We start from the raw sequence: 23,709 nt of genomic DNA on the forward strand, positions 1-23,709 counted from the left end.
TTGCCTGTGTTCTTTCCCAATACTTATTTCAATAACTATCAATTTATTAAGTGCCTACAATGTGTTGGGTACTGTTCCAGGCAATGGTATTAAAATGATTAAAAAGATACAGTTCCTGTCCTCATGAAATGTACATTCTGTGGAAGACAGACAATGAAGCAAACACGAATACATATACAACAGTGCTGAACAAGTTAACATAAAAAACAGAAGATAGTGAAAAGGGGTAGTTAGAGAATTAAAGCCAGGTTATGTGATAGAATGACGGGGTAGTGATATTAGACAGGAGGGAGGTCAGGGAAGACCTCTCTAAAAAGGTGACATTTAGACTGAGAGCAGAATGACCAGAAGAAAGCAGAGAGAAACAGGAGGAAGAGCATTAAAGCTAGAAGGAAATGCTAATACAGAGGCTTTAAAGTGGAAGGAAAGTGTGGAGTGTTCAAAGGACAGGAAGAAAGCAGAGCAGCTGGAATGGAATGAACAAGGGGAAGCAAAGGATGAGATGGTGCTGAGGACAGATCACTCTGGGCTTTGGCAACCAAAACAAGGAGATGAAATTTTTGTTCTAAGTGCAAGTCAAGTGGGGCAGCAAGCAGATTTTAAGAGCGGGAGTGATGTGGTCTGATTGCTGCTGAAAATTGGGAAGTCCTGGGGGTTAGCTGAAAAGGAGTTGGTTCATGGCCAAATCGTGTGAGTCAGAAATACTGGTTGCAGAAGGGATCCAACTGCCAGGGTTTTGAACAGAGAAGCATCCTGAGTAGATGGTGTTTCTCTCTCTCTCTTTGGAAAAATTTGTGGCAATAATCTGTAGACTTTCAAATTGAAAATGTAATAAGTCTGTGCTCAGTCTCTGAGTCATGTTTGACTCTTTATGACCCCATGGACTTCAGCCCACCAGGCTCCTCTGTCCCTGGGATTTCCCAGGATTTCCATGGGATTTCCCTTCTCCAGCAAGTCTACAGGTGATTTAAAACAAATTATTTCTCTTCAACATTTATTTACATATATTTCTAGCATACTGCTAGGTACATGGTGGGGCACCAAATGAATATTTGCAAATGTTGGGTATTATCTACAAAATCAGTTGGTTTTGTCTTAGAAATTTCCTATGGGAAGGAAAGAAAATTAAAGAGGGTCAATAGGAATGGAAAAGCAGTAGGAAGATATGAGAGTCATTGAGGAAATAGAGTTCTGAAAATTCTTGGTGGCAGAGTAGAGATTTTCTAGGTAGTACAGCTGATCATATAATTTCCCTTAAGTTTCCAGGTGGTGGTGGTAATATAGTATAGCTTTTAGTGGTCCTAGCCTAAAGGCAGAAAATGAAACAGTGAAACAAAGAGATCTAAAAGCCAAATAACCAATACAAATAAAGACAGGAAGGAACCCAGGACATCAAAACTAAGAATCAAAGCATATGTATATATTTAAATCAGACTCTTGATCACCATTATATAGGGTGAAATATTAATATTAAAAATAAAGTAGCATAATTAAAAGATTTTAAGTCATCTGAACCATCACTGAACTATATCTCTAAAATATAAAGGATTCATTTTGTATATTTGACTTTATAAAATTTCTATTTTGCTTTTCAATCCAGGAAATGAATTACTTAGAAGGCAATGTATAAATACCATTTATGAAACACCATATGCTACCCTCTAGGGTCAGGTCTAGGGTCTTTTCCCAGGGCTGCCTGTTGAGTAGTAAGTCACTTTGATGTTTGGGGGTTTGATTAATAAGTTTCCATTTACAAAATTCTGAAGCTGAACTTTTTAAGACCTAGCAGCCAGCCCAGGAGAATGTGAACCATTTATTTATGTTTTGAAAAAATAGGTACTGAAAGGAAGAGTAAGAACTAGAGTTAACAGACCTAAAATGGTTAAAAGGCATAGATGAAAGTGAACCCAGACCTCCTCTTTAGCCTACTGATACTCTAACTCTGGCATAATTTAACTGTAAGTTCCCCATTTAGAGCTCCCACATTCTGAGATCCATCTGGTTGAAAACACACCAGCAGATAAACTTTAATATGTTTCCTCACGTCCTAGGGTTAATTGAAGCCATTCTGAACTTGAAGTTGAATTTACATGCAGAGTTTGGTGTTCCTGAATCCCAAGAGACAAATGTTCTCCAGGGCAAAGAAAGAGGTCTTGTCTCTGGAATGTTTAAAACAATTCCAGGGCTGGAGTTGTTAGCACTTCATTGCAGAGTCCCAGCCTAGTTTCAAGAAGCCAATGGAGAAACTTCTGAGCTTAAAACACAGGAGGTGAAAGGATGGGGTTCTTAGACATGGAAGTTTGGGGACCCCCTGCAGTTATCCATAAAGCTCAATGTTTATGTGGATGTCTGGCATTTCATCTGGGAAAGGATTTGCACCTTTCTTCAGAATCTCGAAGAACTCCATGATTTAACATTCCTCTAAAAGGAGGATCCCAGGGAGAATAGATGGAAGAAAGAAATAGCTGTTCACTAGTTTAAGTTGACCAATTCAGGAAAAATATGCAAGAGATAAAGAGATAAAAGAAATCTACATTCTTACATCACTGGAGTTCACACTCAGAACAGACTCAAACTCCTTCCTCTTCTTTTCATCATCCTCTTATCGCTGTTCAACCCAACCTGGAAAATCCTCACTAAAGTGTTTGAAAATTGTTCTATAGTAAAGCAAAGAAATGGAGGTGAAGTGAATATAAGCACTACTTTCTTCTGGTATTCCATAGAAAGGGGCTCAAAAACAGGGACAGTCTGCTTCCTCTCTAGCCACAGACTAAAGGATTTTAGACCCTAGGACTGTATGAGATACACCTCATAAGTCAAGGGTAAAACTATGTGTTTGTGTCTTATTTAATGAGTTAAGAATGCCCTTTTCCTTGGATCTTTCCTGGATTTCAGATCCTACAAAATCCCGAGATCTTCTCTTTCTCATAACAATAATATCTAACATCTGTTAACCCATAACTATGTGCCAGGCTCAGACCTACTTGTTTTCAGCTTATTTAATTCCCACAGTGATGCTACAAAGTAAAGTACTATTATTCTGTCCATTTTACAGATGAGAAAACTGAGTCACAAGCAAGACTGAGAGTTGTGGCAGAAACAGAAACTGTGCGGCTAGTCCACATCAGTCCTAGCAGACTCCTAAGGTACAGAAAAAGAAATGGGGGAGTTGGGTGAGAAACCATTTGACTGTAGTCTTATACCAGGGCACTTACTCAGCCTTGCCTTCAACCCAGACAGAGGAGCAATCCTGGAGAAGAGTTGAGGGTTAACCAGGATTTGCTCCAAGAGAGTCCCTATAAGCCCTGCTAGGAAAGACAGTAGCTATGGAGCAAGAGGATAGAAATTCAGATCCAGACCACATCCAGTCCAACAGTGCACCTTAGGTCAAACACCTAGCCTCTCTGTAAGGCACAGCAGCTTCATTTGTAACATGGACATAGCAACTCAAAAGGATGCTGGGAGTGTCAAAGTGGGCAGCAGGTTTTGAAATTCTTACAAACTCCATGGGGCTACTCAATGTAAAAATCCATAACTACTGCTATTCCACATTTTAGGAATCCTTATCTGCCTGCCTCAACCCCAAACCTCTTCCACCCAACCACTTCCCGTAGCAAAAAGAAATGAACTTACCATCTCTCTTGTGACACGGCTGGCTTTCTGCTGTCTGTCCAGCCCCGACTTCTTATAATCTCGCTGCCACCCCTCAGCCGTCAGGCTGTTTAGAAAAGCACTTCCTATTCACTTTCCTGAAAGTCACCACAGCCCTTCCCACGAAGTTAGAATGTTGATAATATGGGAGCAATGTTGGCAACTTAGAAATAATAGTCACTGAGGAAGGGGGAGGGAGGGGGGTACAGACTTCCATGGGAGGTGGTCTGAAGACAGACGGGGGCAAGTGTGAATCACTCCTGGACATTCCAGGGTGGGTAGTGCAGGAATCATACCCACGTTCCCCAGTGGTCAGGTTTCCTTGATATGACCTGTGATAAGTTATCCAATTTAAGGTCATATATCAGAAAACACACTTGGTCTTAATCATTAATGTAAATTTTCCAGTTACTGTAAAATCTCAGTAAATGTTTTCTATTCCAGCAGCTTTCTGAGCAAAAATAGTTACAAAAAAAAAAAAAAATTAGGTGGAAAAGGGAAAGCCACTGAGGGTTTTCTGGCATCTGGAGGGATGTTAGAGTTTTGGAGTAAGATATAAAACAGACGTGGGTCATTATTAGAAGGGAACTTCTGCTTCTTAAATTAGAAAAAAAAATATGAAAATGGTTAGTGTTGGGCAAGTAAAAGACTCTGTAGCAGAGTGGTTAAGACTTGGGCTCTTTGAGTCAACTGCCTGAGACCCCTCTTGGGTCCATGTGTGGCTGTCTTCTAGGCAAAAATGCTTAAACTCTCTATGCCTCTTTTTTTTTTTTTAATTGTGAAATAGAATGGTACTAGAACTTACCTTACAGAGTTGTTATGTGATTAAATGAGTTGATATGTGGAGTGTTTGAAATAATAACTAGCCCACAGTTGGCACTCAATGAATATAGGCTATTATTACTTTCAGATATGCCATCAGACAGTAAAACCAAGTATCAAGCATTTAGTGTCAAGTCAGAAAACCATAACTCCAGTTTATCCTTTCAGAATTCAGTTGTGCAGTAGTGGGTATTATTTTTCATTCACTACATGATTATTATGTAGTATATTATTATTATACTACATGGGGCTTCCCTGGTAGTTCAGATGGTAAAGAGTCTGCCTGCAGTTTGGGAAACCCAGGTTTGATCCTTGCGTTAGGAAGATCCCTGGGAGAAGGAAATGGCAACCCACTCCAGTACTCTTGCCTGGAAAATCCCATGGATGGTGGAACCTGGTAGGCTACAGTTCATGGGGTCGCAAAGAATTGGACATGACTGAGCAACTTCACTTTACATGATTATTACAGCTTGTAAGTAGGCATCTCATGGACTGATTGAAAGTGGAATAAAATGGAAAAATCTGGAAGTGCAAAGATAAAGATGATTTAAGGACCTTGGAGCTGCATTTGAACTTAGGAGTTCGGAATGAAGAGGAAAGGATTAACACATGGCAGAAATAGAAAGCCTAGTAAAGGAGGCAGTGATGGAGGAATGGAAGCAGGGGAACAAGGGATGCTGAGAGATAGGAAAGCACAGGGATCTTTGAGGAGCGTGATGCAAGGGTTCAGAGCCAGACTGCCTGGCTCCATCACCAACAATCTGTGTGACCTGAGGAGGTATTTTCCTCCTGTGACTCAGTTCCCTCAACTATACTAACAAATAAGGATAACAGTCACCAGTCATCATCACCACATGGAATTGTTTGGACAGTTAAATGGATTTACACTTGAAGTGCTCAAAACAATACCTGGCACAGTGCAAGTGCAGTGGATGCGTTCACTATTTTTTTTCCTAAGACTTGCCTTGCCTTCCTCCTATTCTTATTTTTACACTCTAGACTCTCTTTTTGACATTGCTTCACTTAAAAACATTTCTCAGAAGAATATGAGGGAAGACACTAGATAAACTCTAGGTTCTATCAACAATATGTTTTAAGTGGGATAATGTTAAATTGTAAGGGGTGTGAGGGAAGTAGAAAAGAATTCCAAGGAATAGGAATGGAAGGAAAATACCATTGACTGTTTAAAAGCTGTTCAAACTGAAACCATTTGCTCAAATGGATTTAGTCTAGTAGAAAAATCTATATTGTTTCTAATTAGGTGGCCACTAAAAACATGATGATTCTAAGATAATCTGATTAATAGTATTTCTTCTATGTTCCATACATGTTTTCTTGTCTTGTATTGTACTAGAAATTCCCAAAGGATGGGACCTCTTTTTATATTAGTCTTGCTTCTCCTGTAGTATCTAGCAGAGAGCAATCAGACACCTAACAAATACTTGTTGATTCATTGATTAGATCTATGACTCTGGGTAGACACAATAAAAGTGTCCCCTTCATCTTCCTCTCTAATTTCTATTTATATTATTTCAGTGATGCGTTTATATACACAGTAAATAGTTGAACTGTCCTGGTGGCACAGTGGATAAGAATTTGCCTGCCCAGGCAGGAGACACAGGTTCAATCCCTGATCTGGGGAGATTCCACATGCTGCCAAGCAACTAAGCCTGTGTACCACAACTACTGAGCCTGCACTCTAGAGACTGTGCTCTGAAACAAGAGAAACTGCTGCGATGAGAAGTGCGTGCACTGAAAGGAAGTGTACACCTTGCTTGCCACAAATAGAGAAAGCCCGTGCAAAGTAACAAAGACCCAGAACAGCCATAAAATTTAAAAAAAAACAAAAACTCAAATCCTGGATACATCAGGAGTACACCTTAAGACACAGAAGTGCATGCAGGACACCAGCGGAGAGCAGACAGGAGTACCTGACCAGCAGAAAAGAATATATAGACCCATGCAAAACTCAGGATCAAGCCCTGAGCCTTTCGAGTGGGAGCACTGACTCCAACACCCTAGACTACCAGAGAACTAACCTTAGGGAGTATGAAATAGTGAGAAATCACACAAAGGAAACCTCTTGAATACAAGATGTGGCATCACCCAACCACCAATAGCACCCTGTGCAGGACACTGCATCTAAACAACAAACAAACCAAAATACAAGCCAAATCATCAGCAGACAGGATTACCATCTCATTCAGCCTTGCCCATCAGAGGAAAAACAAACAAACAGAAACAGAAACGCTCAGCATAAATCTCACCCTAGACAAAGCTTACACAAACCACTGGACAACCTTAGAGGGCAGAAACTAAAAGGAAGCCTGGGAATAGGAGACCTCAAACACAATAAGTTAAAAAAAAAAAAAGTGCAAATGCAGAGAAATACTGCACAAATGAATGAACCAATCAGAAACACAGAAGTCCAAATAAATGAAGAGGAAATAGGCAAACTACCTGAAAAAGAATTCAGAATAATGATAGTAAAGATCATCAAAAACCTTGAAAACAAAATGGAGAAAATGCAAGGATCAATTAACAAAGACAAAAAGAATTAAAGAATAAACATACAGAGACAAATAACACAGTTACTGAAATTAAAAATACTCTAGAAGGAATCAGTAGCAGAACATCTGAAGCAGAAGAATGAATCATTGAGCTGGAAGATAAAATGGTGGAAGTGACTTCTGAAGAGCAGAATAAAGTAAAATGCATAAAGTAAAAAGAACTGAGGAGAGTCTCAGAGACCTCTGGGACAATATCAAAGGCACCAATATTCGAATTATAGGAGTCCAGAAGAAGATGAGAAAAAGAAAGGGAATGAGAAAATATTTGAAGAGATTATAGTTGAAAATTTCCCCAACATGGAAAAGGAAATAGTCAATCAAGTCCAAGAGGCACAAAGAGTCCCATACAGGGTAAGCCCAAGGAGAAACACACCAAGACACACACTAATCAAACTAACAAAGACTAAATACAAGGAAAGAATATTGAAAGCAGCAAGGGAGAAGCAACAAGTAACATTCAAGGGAAATCCCATACACTTAACAGCTGATCTTTCAGCAGAAACTGCAGGCCAGAAGGGAATGACAGGATATATTGAAAGTACTGAAAGGGAAAAATCTGTAACCAAGATTACTGTACCTGGCAAAGACCTCATTCAAAATTGATGGAGAAATCAGTCAATTTTGCTTCTCAGATGAGCAAAAGTTAAAAGAATTCAGTACCACCAAACCAGCTTTACAACAAATGTTAAAGGGACTTATATAGTCAAGAAATAAAGAGAAGAAAACAGATCTACAAAATCAACCCCAAACAATGAAGAAAATGGCAATAGGAACAGATATATAAATAATTACTTTAAATGTAAATAGACTAAATGCTGCAACCAAAAGATACAGACTGGCTGAATGGATACAAAAACAAGACCCATATATATGCTGTCTACAAGACACCCACTTCAGACCTCAAGACACATGTACACTGAAAGTGAGAGGATGGAAAAAGATATTCCATGAAAATGGGAAGCAAAAGAAAGCTGGAGTAGCAATCCTTATATCAGACAAAATAGACCTTAAAATAAAGAATATAACAAGAGATAAGGAAGGACAGTACATAATAATCAAGAGATCATTCCAAGAGTTAGACACAACAATTGTAAATATCTGTGCACCACCCAACATAGGAGCACCTCAATACATGAGACAAACACTAACAGACATAAAAGGAGAAGCTGACAGTAACACAATTATAGTAGATTTTGACACTCCACTCACACCAATGGACAGATCATTGAAACAAAAAATTAATAAGGAAACACAAGTATTAAATGATACGTTAGATGAGATGGATCTTATTGACATCTTCAGGATATTCCATCCAAATGCAGAAGAATACACCTTCTTCTCAGGTGCACATGGAACAGTCTCCAGGATAGACCATATCTTGGGGTCACAAATCAAGCCTCAATAAATTTGAGAAAATTGAAATCATATCAAGCATCTTCTCCAACCACACGCTATGAGACTAGGTATCAATTACAAGAAAAAAACTGTAAGAAACACAAACACATAGAGATTAAACAACATGTTTCTAAGTAACCATCAGGTTACTGAAGAAATCAAAAGGGAAATCAAAACATTTCTAGAAACAAATGAAAAAACACAACTCAAAACCTAAGGGGTGCAGGAAAGCAGTTCTAAGAGGGAAGTTTATAGCAACACAATCCTACCTCAAGAAACAAGAAAAACATGGAATAGACAGCCTAACTTTACACCTAAAACAACTGAAAAAAGAAGAACGAAAAACCCCCAAAATTAGCAGAAGGAAAGAAATCATAAAAATCTGAGCAGAAATAAATGAAAAAGAAATGAAAGAAGCGATAGTAAAGATTAAAAAAATAAAAGCTGGTTCTTTGAGAAGATAAACAAAATTGATAAACCTTTATCCAGACTCGTCAAGAAAAAAGAGAGAAGAATCAAGTCAACAAAATTAGAAATGAAAAAGGAGAGGTTACAACAGACAATGCAGAAATACAAAGGATTATAAGAGACTATTATGAACAACTAGATGGCAATAAAATGGATAACCTGGAGGAAATGTACAGTTTATTAGAAAAGTTCAAACTTCCAAGACTGAACCAGGAAGAAATAGAAATTATGAACAACCCAATTACACATACTGAAATTGAAGCTGTGATCAAAAATCTCCCAAAAACCAAAATCCCAGGATCAGATAGCTTCACAGGAGAATTTTATCAAACATTTAGAGAAGAGCTAATGCCTATCCTTCTAAAACTCTTTCAAAAAATTGCAGAGGAAGGAACACTTCCAAACTCATTCTATGAGGCCACCATCACCCCAATACCAAAACCAAAGAAAACCCCCCAAAAAAACTACAGACCAAAATCACTGATGAACATAGATGCAAAAATCCTCAACTAAATTATAGCAAACAGAATTCAGCAACACATCAAAAAGTTCATACACTATGATCAAGTTGGATTTATTCTGGGAATGCAAGGATTCTTCAATATAAGCAAATGAATCAATGTGATACACCATATCAAATTGAAAGATAAAAACCATATGATCATCTCAATAGATGCAGAAAAAGCCTTTGACAAAATTCAGCACCCATTTATGATTAAAACTCTTCAAAAAATGGCCATAGAAGGAGCCTACCTCAACACAGTAAAAGCCATAAATGATAAGCCTACAGCAAACATTATTCTGAATGGTGAGAAACTGAATGCATTCCCCCTAAAATTAGGAACAAGATGAGGGTGTCCACTTTCACCACTGTTATTTGACATAGTTCTGGAAGGCCTAGCCATAGCCACTGAGAAGAAAAAGACGTAAAAGGAATCCATATTGGAAAAGAAGAAGTATGCTCTCACTGTTTGCAGATGACATGATACTGCCCATAGAAAACCCTAAAGATAGTATCAGAAAATTACTAGGGCTAATCAGTGAATTTAGCAAAGTCACAGGATACAAGATCAATACACAGAAATCACTTTCATTTCTATATACTAACAATGAAAAATCAAAAATCAATGTTAAGGAATCAATCCCATTCTTCATTGCAACAAAAAGAATTAAATATCGAGGAATAAATTTACCTAAGGACACAAAAGAACTGTAAACAGAAAATTATAAGACACTAAAGAAAGAAATCAAAGACAACATAAACAGATGGAGAGATAGTCCACATTCCTGGGTAGGAAGAATCAATATTGTGAAAATGACTATAGTACCAAATGCAATCTAAAGATTCTATGTGATCCCTATCAAATTATCAAAGGCATTATTCACAGAACTAGAACAAAAAAATTTCACAAATCATATGGAAACACAAAAGACCCTGAATAGCCAAAGCAGTCCTGAGAAAGAATGGAGCTGGAGGAATCAACCTTCCTGACTTCAGATTATACTACAAAGCTACAGTCATCAAGACAGTATGGTACTGGCACAAAAACAGAAATATACACCAATGGAACAAGATATAAAGCCCAGAAATAAACCCATGCACCTATGGGTACCTTCTTTTTGACAAAGGAGACAAGAATATACAATGGGGCAAAGACAGCCTCTTCAATAAATGGTGCTGGGAAGACTGGACAGCTACATGTAAAAGAATGAAATTAGAACACTTCCTAACACCATACACAAAGATAAACTCAAAATGGATTAAAGACCTAAATATAAGACCAGAAACTATAAACTCTTAGAGGAAAACATAGGCAGAACAGTTGATGACATAAATCAAAGCAAGATCCTCTAGGACCTACCTCCTAGCATAGTGGAAATAAAAACAGAAGTAAACAAATGGGACCTCATTAAACTTAAAAGCTTTTGCACAGCAAAGTAAAGGTGAAAAGCAAGGTGAAAAGACAGCCCTCAGAATGGGAGAAAATAATAGCAACTGAAACAACTGACAGATGATTAATGTCCAAAATATACAAGCAGCTCATACAACTCAATGCCAGAAAAACAAACAACCCAATCAAAAAGTGGGAAAATGATCTAAACAGACATTTCTCCAAAGAAGACATACAGATGGCTAACAAACATGAAAAGATGCTGAACATTGTTCATTATTAGAGAAATGCAAATCAAAACCACAATGAGATATTGCCTCACACCGGTCAGACTGGCCATCATCAAAAAGTCTACAAACAGTAAATGCTGGAGAGGGTGTGGAGAAAAGGGAATGCTCTTGCACTATTGGTGGGGATGTAAATTGATACAGCCACTATGGAAGACAGTATGGAGATTCCTTAAAAAACTAGGAATAAAGTCACCATATGACACAGCAGTCCTACTCCTAAGCATATATCATGAGGAAACCAGGGTTGAAAAAGACATGTATCCCATTGTTCATTGCAGCATGATTTACAATGGCTAGAACATGGAAGCAATCTAGATGCCCATCGACAAATGAATGGATAAAGAAGTTGTGGTACATATACAGAAAGAACATTCTGGGCCAGTTGAGGCTTGGAGCAGCCTGGGAGCTACCAGACAAGCACAGTGGTTGGATGGTGGTGAAGGAGTCTGGGGACTTAGGGAGCACCTAGACCGTGCCAGATCTCACAGGCCATGTTAAAGTTGTATCATCATGTGCAGCATCTGTCATTGGGTCAAACAGAAGACAGTTAATTTCTCAGGGAAGTTCTACCTGCACAGCTGGTCCCCTGCACAGAGAAGGGTCCTTTCTACAGAATAGTCCATAGGATGACAAGTTAGAACTTCAAAAAAGAATATATAACTTTTTCCACTTTTGGTTAATATAATACATGTTTGTTGTAAAGAAGAGCATGGAGAAGGGGAAAATATCATCCAAAGTACTGTCACCAGTGGAATTGGAATCACGTTGTATATTGGGCACAGTGCTTTTTTTCATTTGATAATATATCATGCTCTTTTTTGATGTAATATTTTTTCTCTAGTTACAACTGAAAAGAAAAAAAAAACAACCTGCATGTCTGTTACTCCCCTGATGGCTGACGCAGTCATGGACAAAGATGTTATCTCTCCTCACATAGTTTTTGAAAGATATCTGACACACATTTCATGAACAGCTAACTCTTTCTGCTGAAGTTCTATTTAAATTGGTCTGTGGTCTAAGTATTTCATGTCTCTATCTTGCTCTCCAGTTTTTGAAAGGGAAGGAAAGGCTAAGGAATCAGTCATCTGGGCACAGGTCTCAAACAGCAAACATGAGTGTTCATAAAACTGTCTACCCTGCTGCTGCTAAGTTGCTTCAGTCGTGTCTGACTCTGTGCGACCCCATGGACTGCAGCCTACCAGGCTCCTCCACCCATGGGATTTTCCAGGAAAGATTACTGGAGTGGGTTACCATTGCCTTCTCCTGTTTACCCACATAACCTTAAATAAAAGTCAGCATCTCAGGACACACTCCACATTACCCTATTTATAACTACTTAGCCCCATCCAGGGTTTCATTTATTTGTTCTACACATTTTTATAAGGTCTATTCTGTGTTATCATCTAAGCTACTCTCTGGAGACATACAGATAAATAAGATACAGTCCTGGACTTCCCTGGTGATCCAGTGGTTAGTAATCCTCCTGCCAATGTGGGGGGCATGAATTTGATCATTGGTCCAGGAAGATTCTATATATCAAGGGGCAGCTAAGCCCATGTACCACAAGAGAAGCCATTGCAATGAGAAGCCCATGCTTTGAAACTATAAAATTGCTGCTCACCATAACTAGAGAAAGCTCACACACAGCAACGAAGACCCAGAGCAGCCAAAAAAGAAAAAAAAAAAGAAGCCATATTAAAAAAAAAAAAAAGCAGTCTTGGTCCTGATGGAACTCAAAGACCAAATGAAAAGATGAATATAGAAATTTAATTGTAACGATATGGAGGAGACTGTGTATACATATGTGCAAGTCCCACTAAAGGACATCTACCTCAGTCTGATGGTGGCAGTGGACAGGTAATTGGAAAGGATGCTTAGAGAAGGTGACCCTTGAGCTGAGTAAAATAAGTCAGATCCTTTTGTGCAAGCTCAATGGTTGGACATGCATGTACAAAAATACTCTAAACCCAGCAGATGAATTAGGAAGTGGTTTCTGTATTAAAAGTATTTTTATCCTTCGAGGAGCTTATGTGTCTGGGGCCCTTTGATTACCAGAAGGCTGTGATAACCACAGAAGGGTTATCACCCTACAGTTGAACACTAAAAACACAATTAAATGGGTGACCTGTCTGTACATGAATACCATGGATAGTCTCTCACAGTCACTGAGGAAGTGAAACAGAGATATTGTTACATTTTTAGTTACTATCATGGAGCCCCTGTTTTAAAGCCTGTATATCATTGAATTCCTATAACAGTCTTATGGGTTAGTTCCATCTGAAGAACTGGCTCATCTACTCAGAGATTATGATATACATTTTGTTAAAAAGTAAATTGCAACTTAGAGGATTATAGCATGCCAGAGCTGATAAATGAAGAAGAGGGGGTTCAAACTCAAGTTTAGCTGAAATGACCATACTAAAATGTGGGTTTTCCATTAAATTCATTAAAAAGCACTTTCTGGAAAAAGAAGTGGTCTTTCTGACCCCCTTCTCTTGATTTTCTGGTGAATATTCCATGCATGAACTCTGGTAATTAAAGATGAATCAAGAGTAAAACTAAATCAAGCTACTTCTTGTATCAAGATAACAGCTTCACACGTTCTCCAGGTTGATTTCCCCTACCATGTTCTAGAGACAAGAGCACCAAATCCAGAATAAAAATACAAATTTAGCATTCAAAATACCACCTCTAGTTCAGAAAAGTACTCCTCCAGTTAATTAAGTTTTTTATTTAAGGATTAAGCAATTTGTGCAGTCAGGCCTCTCAGACTAATATCAAGCATTCCCATCAATACGCATTTATTGAATGTCTGTTACATGTAGGATGTTGTTCTAGGACTTGGGACTGCACAAATTTATGACACTTGGTCTGCTAAGTCTGCATGGAAAGCTGCCTCTAGAACCTTTCAATCTAGCTGGAGATATAAGCCAGATGCAAAGAAAGGAGAAAAGCCTAAATGAGAGAGTGCATGCCCAGGAGGATAATTAGGGCCACTGGGGTTCAGGAGAGAGCAGCTATGAGCTAGGGAGCATGGAGGATACAGAACTGGAGATGCATCTTGTGGTTTCTGCTCCAAACCCACAAGTCGAGGCGAGGTCAGCCTCACGTGGCTCACACAAACAGACAGCTTGTTCTATCACATTTGACTCTGAACAACTGCAAAGTATTAATTCATGTTTCATGTGTAATTTACCATTGGCTCTTGGTATCCATGGTCCTTCCACATTTGGTTGGGGATTCAGCCAACAACAGTCCATGTAACACTGTAGTATTTACTACTGAAAAATATCTGCATATAAGAGGATCCAGCCAGTTCAAATCTATATTATTCAAGGGTCAAGTGTATTTCTTAAAGTGCTAATATTTATTGGGTTTTAGAAATTTAACAACTTCAGATTAAGAAGAGAGGAATTGCAGGGGAGAAATGCATTCTACACTTCCAACACAGATACAGACAAATACACACACATATGTACACACACTGTACATACACTTTTTTTAAAATTAAAGACTGTTCTTTTTAACTATGGGAGCTTCCCACATGGCTTAGTGGTAAAGAATCTGCATGCCAATGCAGGAGACATAGGAGACATGGGTTCTATCCCTGAATCGGAATGACAACCCACTCCAGTATTGTTGCTTGGAGGATCTGATGGTCAGAGGAACCTGTTGGATTACAGTCCATAGGGTTGCAAAGAGTCAGACACAACTGAAGTGACTGAGCACACACATACACACATTTTTTACTGTAATGAATGTATGAATCTGGTGAATATACAAGTTTTCCTTTTTCTTTATTGCTTGCCCCTATTGTAAGTTCTTAAAGTCAGATTCAAATGTATCTCCTTCTTTGAGACCATAGACGTGTACTGGCAGGAAGAGTCTGAACCCTAGTAAGGGGCCAGCGTCAGGCCAATTCCAGCTTAGGGCTGAGTGCATGTAGACTGAATGAGGGAGACCCTAAGGGGCAGAGACTGGGAAGTCTGGGACTAAATCCTGGAGGAGATCAGGAGCCAAAACCCTGAGGCTACCAACAGCATCAAGGCTAAATGGTAGGAGAGGAGGCCAAGAGAGACTGGGCAGACAGACTAGAATGCAAGAGAGGAGCCTACAGTCTTTCTTGGTTGGCTTAAGTGCAGGAAGGTCAGAATGGTCAGGCAGGTCAATGAAGGTAAACACCATCTGCTTCACTCTAAAAGGAAAGTTTCGCAAAGGATTTGGAGAACAGGAGTGATTCTGGTTTGGCGTCAACAGTAACTCTTCAAGTACTTGAAGGACTGCTGTGTGGAAAAGGACCTATATTTTCTGTGACACCTGACGTGACCGGCATGGGACCAGCACACAGCTAAAGGCTGTATAGGCAGCGGCAGGCTCTGTAAGAAAAGCAAGGCTGTGGCCTTTCATCTGAGTGCCAGGTACCCTGGGCAACCACAAGTACCTCCTCTGCTGGTTGGGCCTGAACCCCATCCTCCCTCAGAAGGCTGTAAGTTTCTCCAGTGAGGCACCGTGTCTTAGTCACTTTTGTAACCTCTGGCTCTCAGTGTACTTACTAAAAACCTGTTCAAGTCACGTCAGATTCCTGGCGTCTGAGATGCTTTCTCTCTCAGCCAGCCATCTATTCAGAGCAGTAATACCGTCTTTGCCTGTAACACTCAGCGCTCTTCCATAGCCCCGGTTGGACCGGCACCCTCTCCACAGCCTGCGTTAGCCCATAGCTCACAGAATGTTCTTGCATTCAGAGCCATGAACCCCTTGTCCTCTCCCACCACACGCTTTTCAGTTGAACAAAAATATATAGAATTGAAGAAGTACTAGGTCTTTTTTCTTTTTCTTTAACAGATAGATTGTGTGTGTGTGTTCAGGTGCTAAGTTGTGTCTGACTCTTTGTGAGCCCATGGACTGCAGCACACGGGTATTGTGGGAAATGACTCCCTGAACAGTATCTCTGCTCTGAAACTGGGACTCAGAAGAGCCTGCTTGTGCAGTCTGACCAAGCGAGTTCTTACACAGAGAACGTAGATTTCCCAGGCATAATTAGAACAAAGGCAGCTTTAACTGTGGCTTCCACTGGTCTGAGGGTCCCTGAGTGAGTCCTATAGGTAATTTTGAATTATGCTTCAAAATTATTTACACGTAAATTTTAAAATTGCTTCCTTTCCTTGTGAATATCTTTGTTATAAAAATATGTAATTTATTGAAATACATGTAAATTCTGGCAGTGGAATCTATTAAACAATAGATTATCATAAAATAGAGAAATGGGGAAAAGGCAGCTGTATAAAATCATTTAGCTGGAAGTAATCAAATCAAGTCCAATTTTTTAATCTTCAAATAATCCCGTTTCTGGCTCCTGATAAAAGGGAATTGTCTTACCAAGAGTTATAATAGTCTCCTAGGGATTTCGCTCTCCTTTAACAATAAAGAGACAGGAAAAGGTGTCATTTGAGGTTTTAATTTGGCTGACTCATTCGTGAGTAAACTATGTGTACTAAGTGTTCTCTTTCTATAGCTAGAGCTTGTTGTTTTACTCTGTTATTACAGTAAATTATGATTTTTAGCTCTTCTGTCAATGTAATTAATAAAACTTTCCACAGGAAAAGGCTTTTCAGTTCAGTTCAGTTCAGTCGCTCAGTCGTGTCCAACTATGCAACCCCATGAATTGCAGCACGCCAGGCCACCCTGTTCATCACCATCTCCCAGAGTTCACTCAGACTCACGTCCATCGAGTCCATGATGCCATCCAACCATCTCATCCTCTATCGTCCCCTTCTCCTGCCCCCTATCCCTCCCAGCATCAGAGTTTTTTCCAATGAGTCAACTCTTCTCATGAGGTGGCCAAAGTACTGCAGTTTCAGCTTTAGCATCAGTCCTTCCAATGAACACCTAGGACTGATCTCCTTTAGAAGGGACTGGCTGGATCTCCTTGCAGACCAAGGGACTCTCAAGAGTCTTCTCCAACACCACAGTTCAAAAGCATCAATTCTTCAGCTCTCAGCCTTCTTCACAGTCCAACTCTCACATCCATACATGACCACAGGAAAAACCATAGCCTTGACTAAACGGACCTTAGTCTGCAAAGTAATGTCTCTGCTTTTGAATATACTATCTAGGTTGGTCATAACTTTTCTTCCAAGAAGTAAGCGTCTTTTCATTTCATGGCTGCAATCACCATCTGCAGTGATTTTGGAGCCCCCAAAATAAAGTCTGACACTGTTTCCACTGTTTCCCCATCTGTTTCCCATGAAGTGATGGGACCGGATGCCATGATCTTTGTTTTCTGAATGTTGAGCTTTAAGCCAACTTTTTGCCTCTCCTCTTTCACTTTCATCAAGAGGCTTTTTAGCTCCTCTTCACTTTCTGCCATAAGGGTGGTGTCATCTGCATATTTGAGGTTATTGATATATCTCCCAGCAATCTTGATTCCAGCTTGTGTTTCTTCCAGCCCAGCGTTTCTCATGATGTACTCTGCATAGAAGTTAAATAAGCAGGGTGACAATATACAGCCTTGACATACTCCTTTTCCTATTTGGAACCAGTCTGTTGTTCCATGTCCAGTTCTAACTGTTGCTTCCTGACCTGCATACAGATTTCTCAAGAGGCAGGTCAGGTGGTCTGATATTCCCATCTCTTTCAGAATTTTCCACATTTTATTGTGATCCACACAGTCAAAGGCTTTAGCATAGTCAATAAAGAGAAATAGATGTTTTTCTGGAACTCTCTAGCTTTTTCCATGATCCAGCGGATGTTGGCAATTTGATCTCTGGTTCCTCTGCCTTTTCTAAAACCAGCTTGAACATCAGGGAGTTCACGGTTCACGTATTGCTGAGGAAAATATAAAAGTAATATATTCTCTTATAAAGGATCCCTGTCATGCTGCTGCTGCTGCTGCTGCTAAGTCGCTTCAGTCGTGTCCAACTCTGCGCTACCCCACAGACAGTGGCTCCCCCATCCCTGGGATTCTCGAGGCAAGAACACTGGAGTGGGTTGCCATTTCCTTCTCCAATACAGAAAGTCTAAAAGAAAAGTGAAAATCATCCATTATATCACCTCACCCAAAGACAACCACTATTAACTTGGTAGGCTTTCAGAATTTTTTAATTCATATATTCAGAAAAATTTTTTGACAAAACTAAATTACAGTTGTATTTTTATATTTTGGTTCTCAAAACTAAATCATATATTAAGGACATCTTTTCTTAGTAATAAAATATATACCTACATCAGCCTTCATAAGGGCTGCATAATATTCCATTATATAATATACCATAACTTATTTAAAATATCCCATATTGATAAAAATCTTGCTATCATAAATAATACTAAAAAGCATAGTAGGATATTTATCTTGGCTATATTTGTCCTATAATTTCTCTAGGAAAATTACTAGAAGTGGATACACTAGGGCAAAACCTATGTGCATTTAAAATGTTGACAGAAACTATTTCATCATTCTCCAGATAAAAATATAAATTTGAATTCTATCACTAGTACTGTATGAAAGTGTTCATTTCTTCAGTTTTGCTCTAATGCTCACTTTATCAATTTTATAATTTAAGTAACTTGGCCAAACTGATAAATAACTACCAATTTAAGAAACTTCACCAAACTGGTAAATAACTACAACAAAAATCTAATTTTTCTAATCTTTATGAAAATTTTTAAAACTTTCTAAATTTTATGAATTTTTCTCATTTTTCTAATTTTTATTTTAGATTACTGTGAGTTTACCTAATCTGTAGTATTTTGAGACTATAATACAAAAAACTGGGACACTTACCATTTAACAAGCTTGGGGACTTTGGTACAGTCACTGGCAGTGAGGTATGAATGGTGGCAGGCTCAACAGAGATGAAAAACATCAGAAAATATAGATGTCCAAGACATAAACATGAATGAACTGCTCCATGGGTTTTTGGCTGCTGCTTTTGTAGTTATTCAGTTCTTGCCCATTTTTAAAAGATTATGTTATTTCTGGGGACTGCATTGTTAGACTTAAAGAGGAGAATTCAGATAAATGTGTGAACCTGAATAATTTAAAAAAAAAAAACAAAACTCCATAAATACTCTGGAATACTTGGCACCCAAATATCTTGGTCATCAAAATGAGCCATTGAACAAAATACATATTAACTCCAGCTGTGACATTAAACAACAAAATATAGTAAAGAAATGGAAAAACAGCAGCTATATAAAGTCACTTAGCTGAAAGTAATCACATCAAGTCTGAGTTTTTGAGGCTCAAATAATTCTATGGATTCTGGCCCTTGATAGATGAGATGGAATTGTTTTTCTCAGAGATTTCTCAGAGGTTTAATACCTTCCCTGAAGATTTGCTTATGAGATGATGGGGACCCTGCATAACTCTAAATGAAACACTGGGGTCCTACTACTGCAAGGCAAGTTTAGGACTAGATGTTATTATCCGAGGGATGGAGTGGTTCTTTCTGAATAAAGTGGTCTGCTGGTAATCACTAAACACCTTTTAGGTCGAATCCATTTTTTTCCAGTCTACTTTACTCAGAATGTCGAGCTTTCAGTAGTCGGTTTTCAATAAATACCTGAGTTGTGTGGCCTTGGGCAAGTGGCTCATATTCCCTTAGTTCAACTTTCCTTATGTGAACTATGTAAACAATGAAGAGGTTACATAATGCACCGTGACCAATTGGGATTTCCCCCAGGAAGGCAAAATTGTTTTAACATTAGAAAATCAGTTATGAAATTCTCCATATTAAGAGATTAAAGAAGAAAAGCATGTAAACTTCTCAATATACACAAAAAATGTTCAGTGAAATTCAACATCCATTTATTTAAAAACCATTAGAATATTAGGAAACTTCTGTAATGTAATAAGTGTTATCTAAAAGAAAATCCTTAATAAGTAGTATACTGAGTAGTGAAACACTGTAAACCTTCCCTTTAAGATCAGTAGTAAGACAACATCCTACTGTTTCCACTATTCAGTATTGCACTAGATGGCTTAGACAAGAAATAAAAAACAAAGATTACTCTAATTTCATTCTTTTACATGTAGCTGTCCAGTTTTTACAGTACCACTTATTGAAGACATTGTCTTTTCATCATTGTATATTCTTGCCTTCTATGTTGCAGATCGACCATAAATACATGGGCTTCTTTCTGGGCTGTCTGTTCTGTCCCATTGATCTATGTGACTGTTTTTCTGTCAGTGCCATACTGTTTTGATTACTAGAGTTTTGTATTATAGTCTGAAGTCAGGAAGCATGATTTCTCAGGCTCTGTTCTTCTTTCTCAAAAGTCTTTTGGCTATTCAGGGTCTTTTTGTTTCCATACAAATTTTGAAGTCAGTTCTGTGAAAAATGTCATTGGTCTTTTGGTAGGGATTGCACTGAATGTAGGTTGCCTTGAATAATAAGGTCTTTTGGCAATATTAATTCTCCCTATCCAAGAACGTGGTATATCTTTCCATCTGTTTATGTTATCTTAAGTTTCTTTCATCAATGTCTTGCAGTTTACCAAGTATAGGCCTTTTACCTCCTCAGGTAGGTTTATTCCTAGATATTGTATTCTTTTTTGACCCAATGGTAAATGAGATTGTTTTCTTAATTTCTTTTCCTGACAGTTTGTTGTTAGTGTATAGAAATGCAGCAGATTTCTATATATTAATTTTTTTATTTTTTTCTTGAAGGATAATTGCTTTACAGAATTTTGTTGGTTTCTGTCAAATCTCAATATGAATCAGCCATAGGTATACATATATCCTCTCCCTTTTGAACCTCCACCTATCTCCCTCCCCATCCCACCCCTCTAGGTTGATGCAGAGCCCCTGTTTGAGTTTCCTGAGCCATACAGCAAATTCCCGTTGGCTACCTATTTTACATATGCTAATGTAAGTTTCCATGTTACTCTTTCCATACATCTCACCCTCTCCTCCCCTCTCCCCATGTCCTTAAGTCTATTTTCTCTGTCTGTTTCTCCATTGAGCCCTGTAAATAAGTTCTTCAGTAACATTCTTCTAGATTCCATATATATGTATTAGAATATGATATTATTCTTTCCCCTTCTGACTCACTTCACTCTGTATAACAAGTTCTGGTTCATCCACCTCATCAGAACTGACTCAAATGCATTCCTTTTTACAGCTGAGTAATATTCCATTGTGTATATGTGCAACAGCTTCTTTATCCATTCATCTGTTGATGGATATCTAGGTTGCGTCCATGTTCTAGCTATTGTAAATAGTGCTGCAGTGAACAATGGTATATATGTGTCTTTTTCAACCCTGGTTTCCTCAGGGTATATGCTTAGGAGTGGGATTGCTGGGTCATATGGTAGTTTTATTCCATACCATCTTCCATAGTGGCTGTATCAATTTACATTCCCACCAACAGTGCAAGAACATTCCCTCTTCTCCACACCCTCTCCAGCATTTACTGTTTGTAGACATTTTGATCATGGCCATTCTGACTGGTGTAAGGTGATATCTCATTGTGGTTTTGATTTGCATTTCTCTAATAATGAATAATGTTCAGCATCTTCTCATGTGTTTGTTAGCCATCTGTATGTCTTCTTTGGAGAAATGTCTGTTTAGGTCCTTCTCCCACTTTTTGATTGGATTGTTTATTTTCCTGGTATTGATTTGTATGAGCTGCTTGTACATTTTGGAAATTAATTCTCCATCAGTTGTTTCAGTTGCTATTATTTTCTCCAGTTCTGAGGGCTGTCTTTTCATCTTGCTTATACTTTTCTTTACTGTACAAAAGCTTTTAAGTTTAATCAGGTCCCACTTGTTTACTTTTGTTTCTATTTCTGCCATTCTAGGAGGCGGGTCCTAGAGGATCTTATTTTTATTCACATCACCAAGTGTTCTGCCTATGTTTTCCTGTAAGAGTTTCATAGTTTCTGGTCTTACATTAGGTCTTTAGTCCATTTTGAGTTTATCTTTGTGTATGTTGTTAGGAAGTGTTCTAATTTCATTCTTTTACATGTAGCCCCACCAGTTTTCCTAGCACCATTTATTGAAGAGGCTGTCTTTGCCCATTGTATATTCTTGCCTCCTTTGTCAAAAATAAGTCACCCATAGGTGCATGGGTCTATTTCTGGCCTTTCTATGTTGTTCCATTGGTGTATATTTTTATATTTGTGCCAGTACCATACTGTCTTGATGACTGTAGCTTTGTAGTATAATCTGAAGTCAGGAGGGTTGATTCCTCCAGCTCCATTCTTCTTCCTCAGGACTGCTTTGGCTATTCAGAGTCTTTTGTGTTTCCATATAAATTGCAAAATTTTTTTGTTCTAGTTCTGTGAAAAATGCCTTTGGTAATTGGATAGGGATTGCGTTGAATCTGTAGATTGCATTTGGTAGTATAGGCATTTTCACAATATTGATTCTTCGTACCCAGGAACATGGAATATCTCTCCATCTGTTCAAGTAGTCTTTGATTCTTTCATTAGTGTCTTATCATTTTCTGTGTACAGTTCTTTTGTGTCCTTTGGTAAGTTTATTCCTAGATATTTAATTCTTTTTGTTGCAATGGTGAATGCAATTGATTCCTTAATTTCTCTTTCTGATTTTTCATGTTAGTATATAGAAATGCAAGTGATTTGTGTCTATTGATTTTGTATCCTGAGATTTTGATAAATTCACTGATTAGCCCTAGGAATTTTATGATGCTATCTTTAGGGTTTTCTATGGGCAGTATCTGAGTATCATGTTATCTGTTATTGCTGAGCTAGGACTTCCAGAACTATGTTGAATAACAGTGGTGAAAGTGGACACCCTCATCTTGTTTCTAATATTAGGGGGAATGCATTCTGTTTCTCACCATTGAGAATAATGTTTGCTGTAGGATTATCAGAGTAGGCCTTCACTATATTGAGTTAGGTTCCTTCTATGCCCATTTTTTGAAGAGTTTTAATCATAAATGGGTGCTGAATTTTGTCAAAGGCTTTTTCTGCATCTATTGAGATGATCATATGGTTTTTATCTTTCAATTTGATAATATGGTGTATCACATTGATTTGTGTATATTGAAGAATTCTTTCATCTCTGGAATAAACCCAACTTGACCATGGTGTATGAGTTCTTGATGTGTTGCTGAATTCTGTTTGCTAAAATTTTGTTAAGGACTTTTGCATCTATGTTCATGAGAGACATTGGCCTGTAATTGTGTGTGTGTGTGTGTGTGTGTGTGTATGTGTGTGTGTGTGTGTTGTCTTTGTGTATCAGGGTGATGGTGGCCTCATAGAATGAGTTTGGAAGTGTTCCTTCCTCTGCAATTTTTTGAAAGAGTTTTAGAAGGATAGGCATTAGCTCTTCTCTAAATGTTTGATAAAATTCTCCTGTGAAGCCATCTGGTCCTGGGATTTTTGTTTTTGGGAGATTTTTGATCACAGCTTCAATTTCAGTACTTGTAATTGGGTTGTTCATAATTTCTATTTCTTCCTTGTTCAGTCTTGGAAGATTGAACTTTTCTAAGAATCTGTACATTTCCTCCAGGTTATCCATTTTATTGCCATATAGTTGTTCATAATAGTCTCTTATAATCCTTTGTATTTTTGCATTGTCTGTTGTAACCACTCCTTTTTCATTTCTAATTTTGTCTATTTGATTCTTCTCTGTTTTTCTTGATGAGTCTGGGT

The 23,709-nt window shown here is 38.3% G+C and overlaps 1 protein-coding gene across 4 annotated transcripts in view; it reads right to left on the minus strand.

Moving 5' to 3' along the window:
• The window catches only part of SELP (selectin P), an 87,555-nt gene that overhangs the window by 43,130 nt on the left and 20,716 nt on the right, over window positions 1–23,709 (minus strand). Inside the window, exon 1 of one of the 4 annotated variants that reach the window (XM_069545601.1) lies at window positions 3,634–3,797. The exons of 2 other annotated variants lie outside the window; for them this stretch is intronic. In XM_069545601.1, the coding sequence (XP_069401702.1) occupies window positions 3,634–3,636 (3 nt within the window). In that variant the 5' untranslated portion in view covers window positions 3,637–3,797. Of the gene's footprint in view, window positions 1–3,633; window positions 3,798–23,709 lie in introns of those variants that run through there. One more of the 4 variants, XM_069545600.1, reaches the window with a different exon arrangement.

This window comes from Ovis canadensis, chromosome 12 (assembly GCF_042477335.2).
Source record: "Ovis canadensis isolate MfBH-ARS-UI-01 breed Bighorn chromosome 12, ARS-UI_OviCan_v2, whole genome shotgun sequence".
Lineage (NCBI taxonomy): Eukaryota > Metazoa > Chordata > Mammalia > Artiodactyla > Bovidae > Ovis > Ovis canadensis.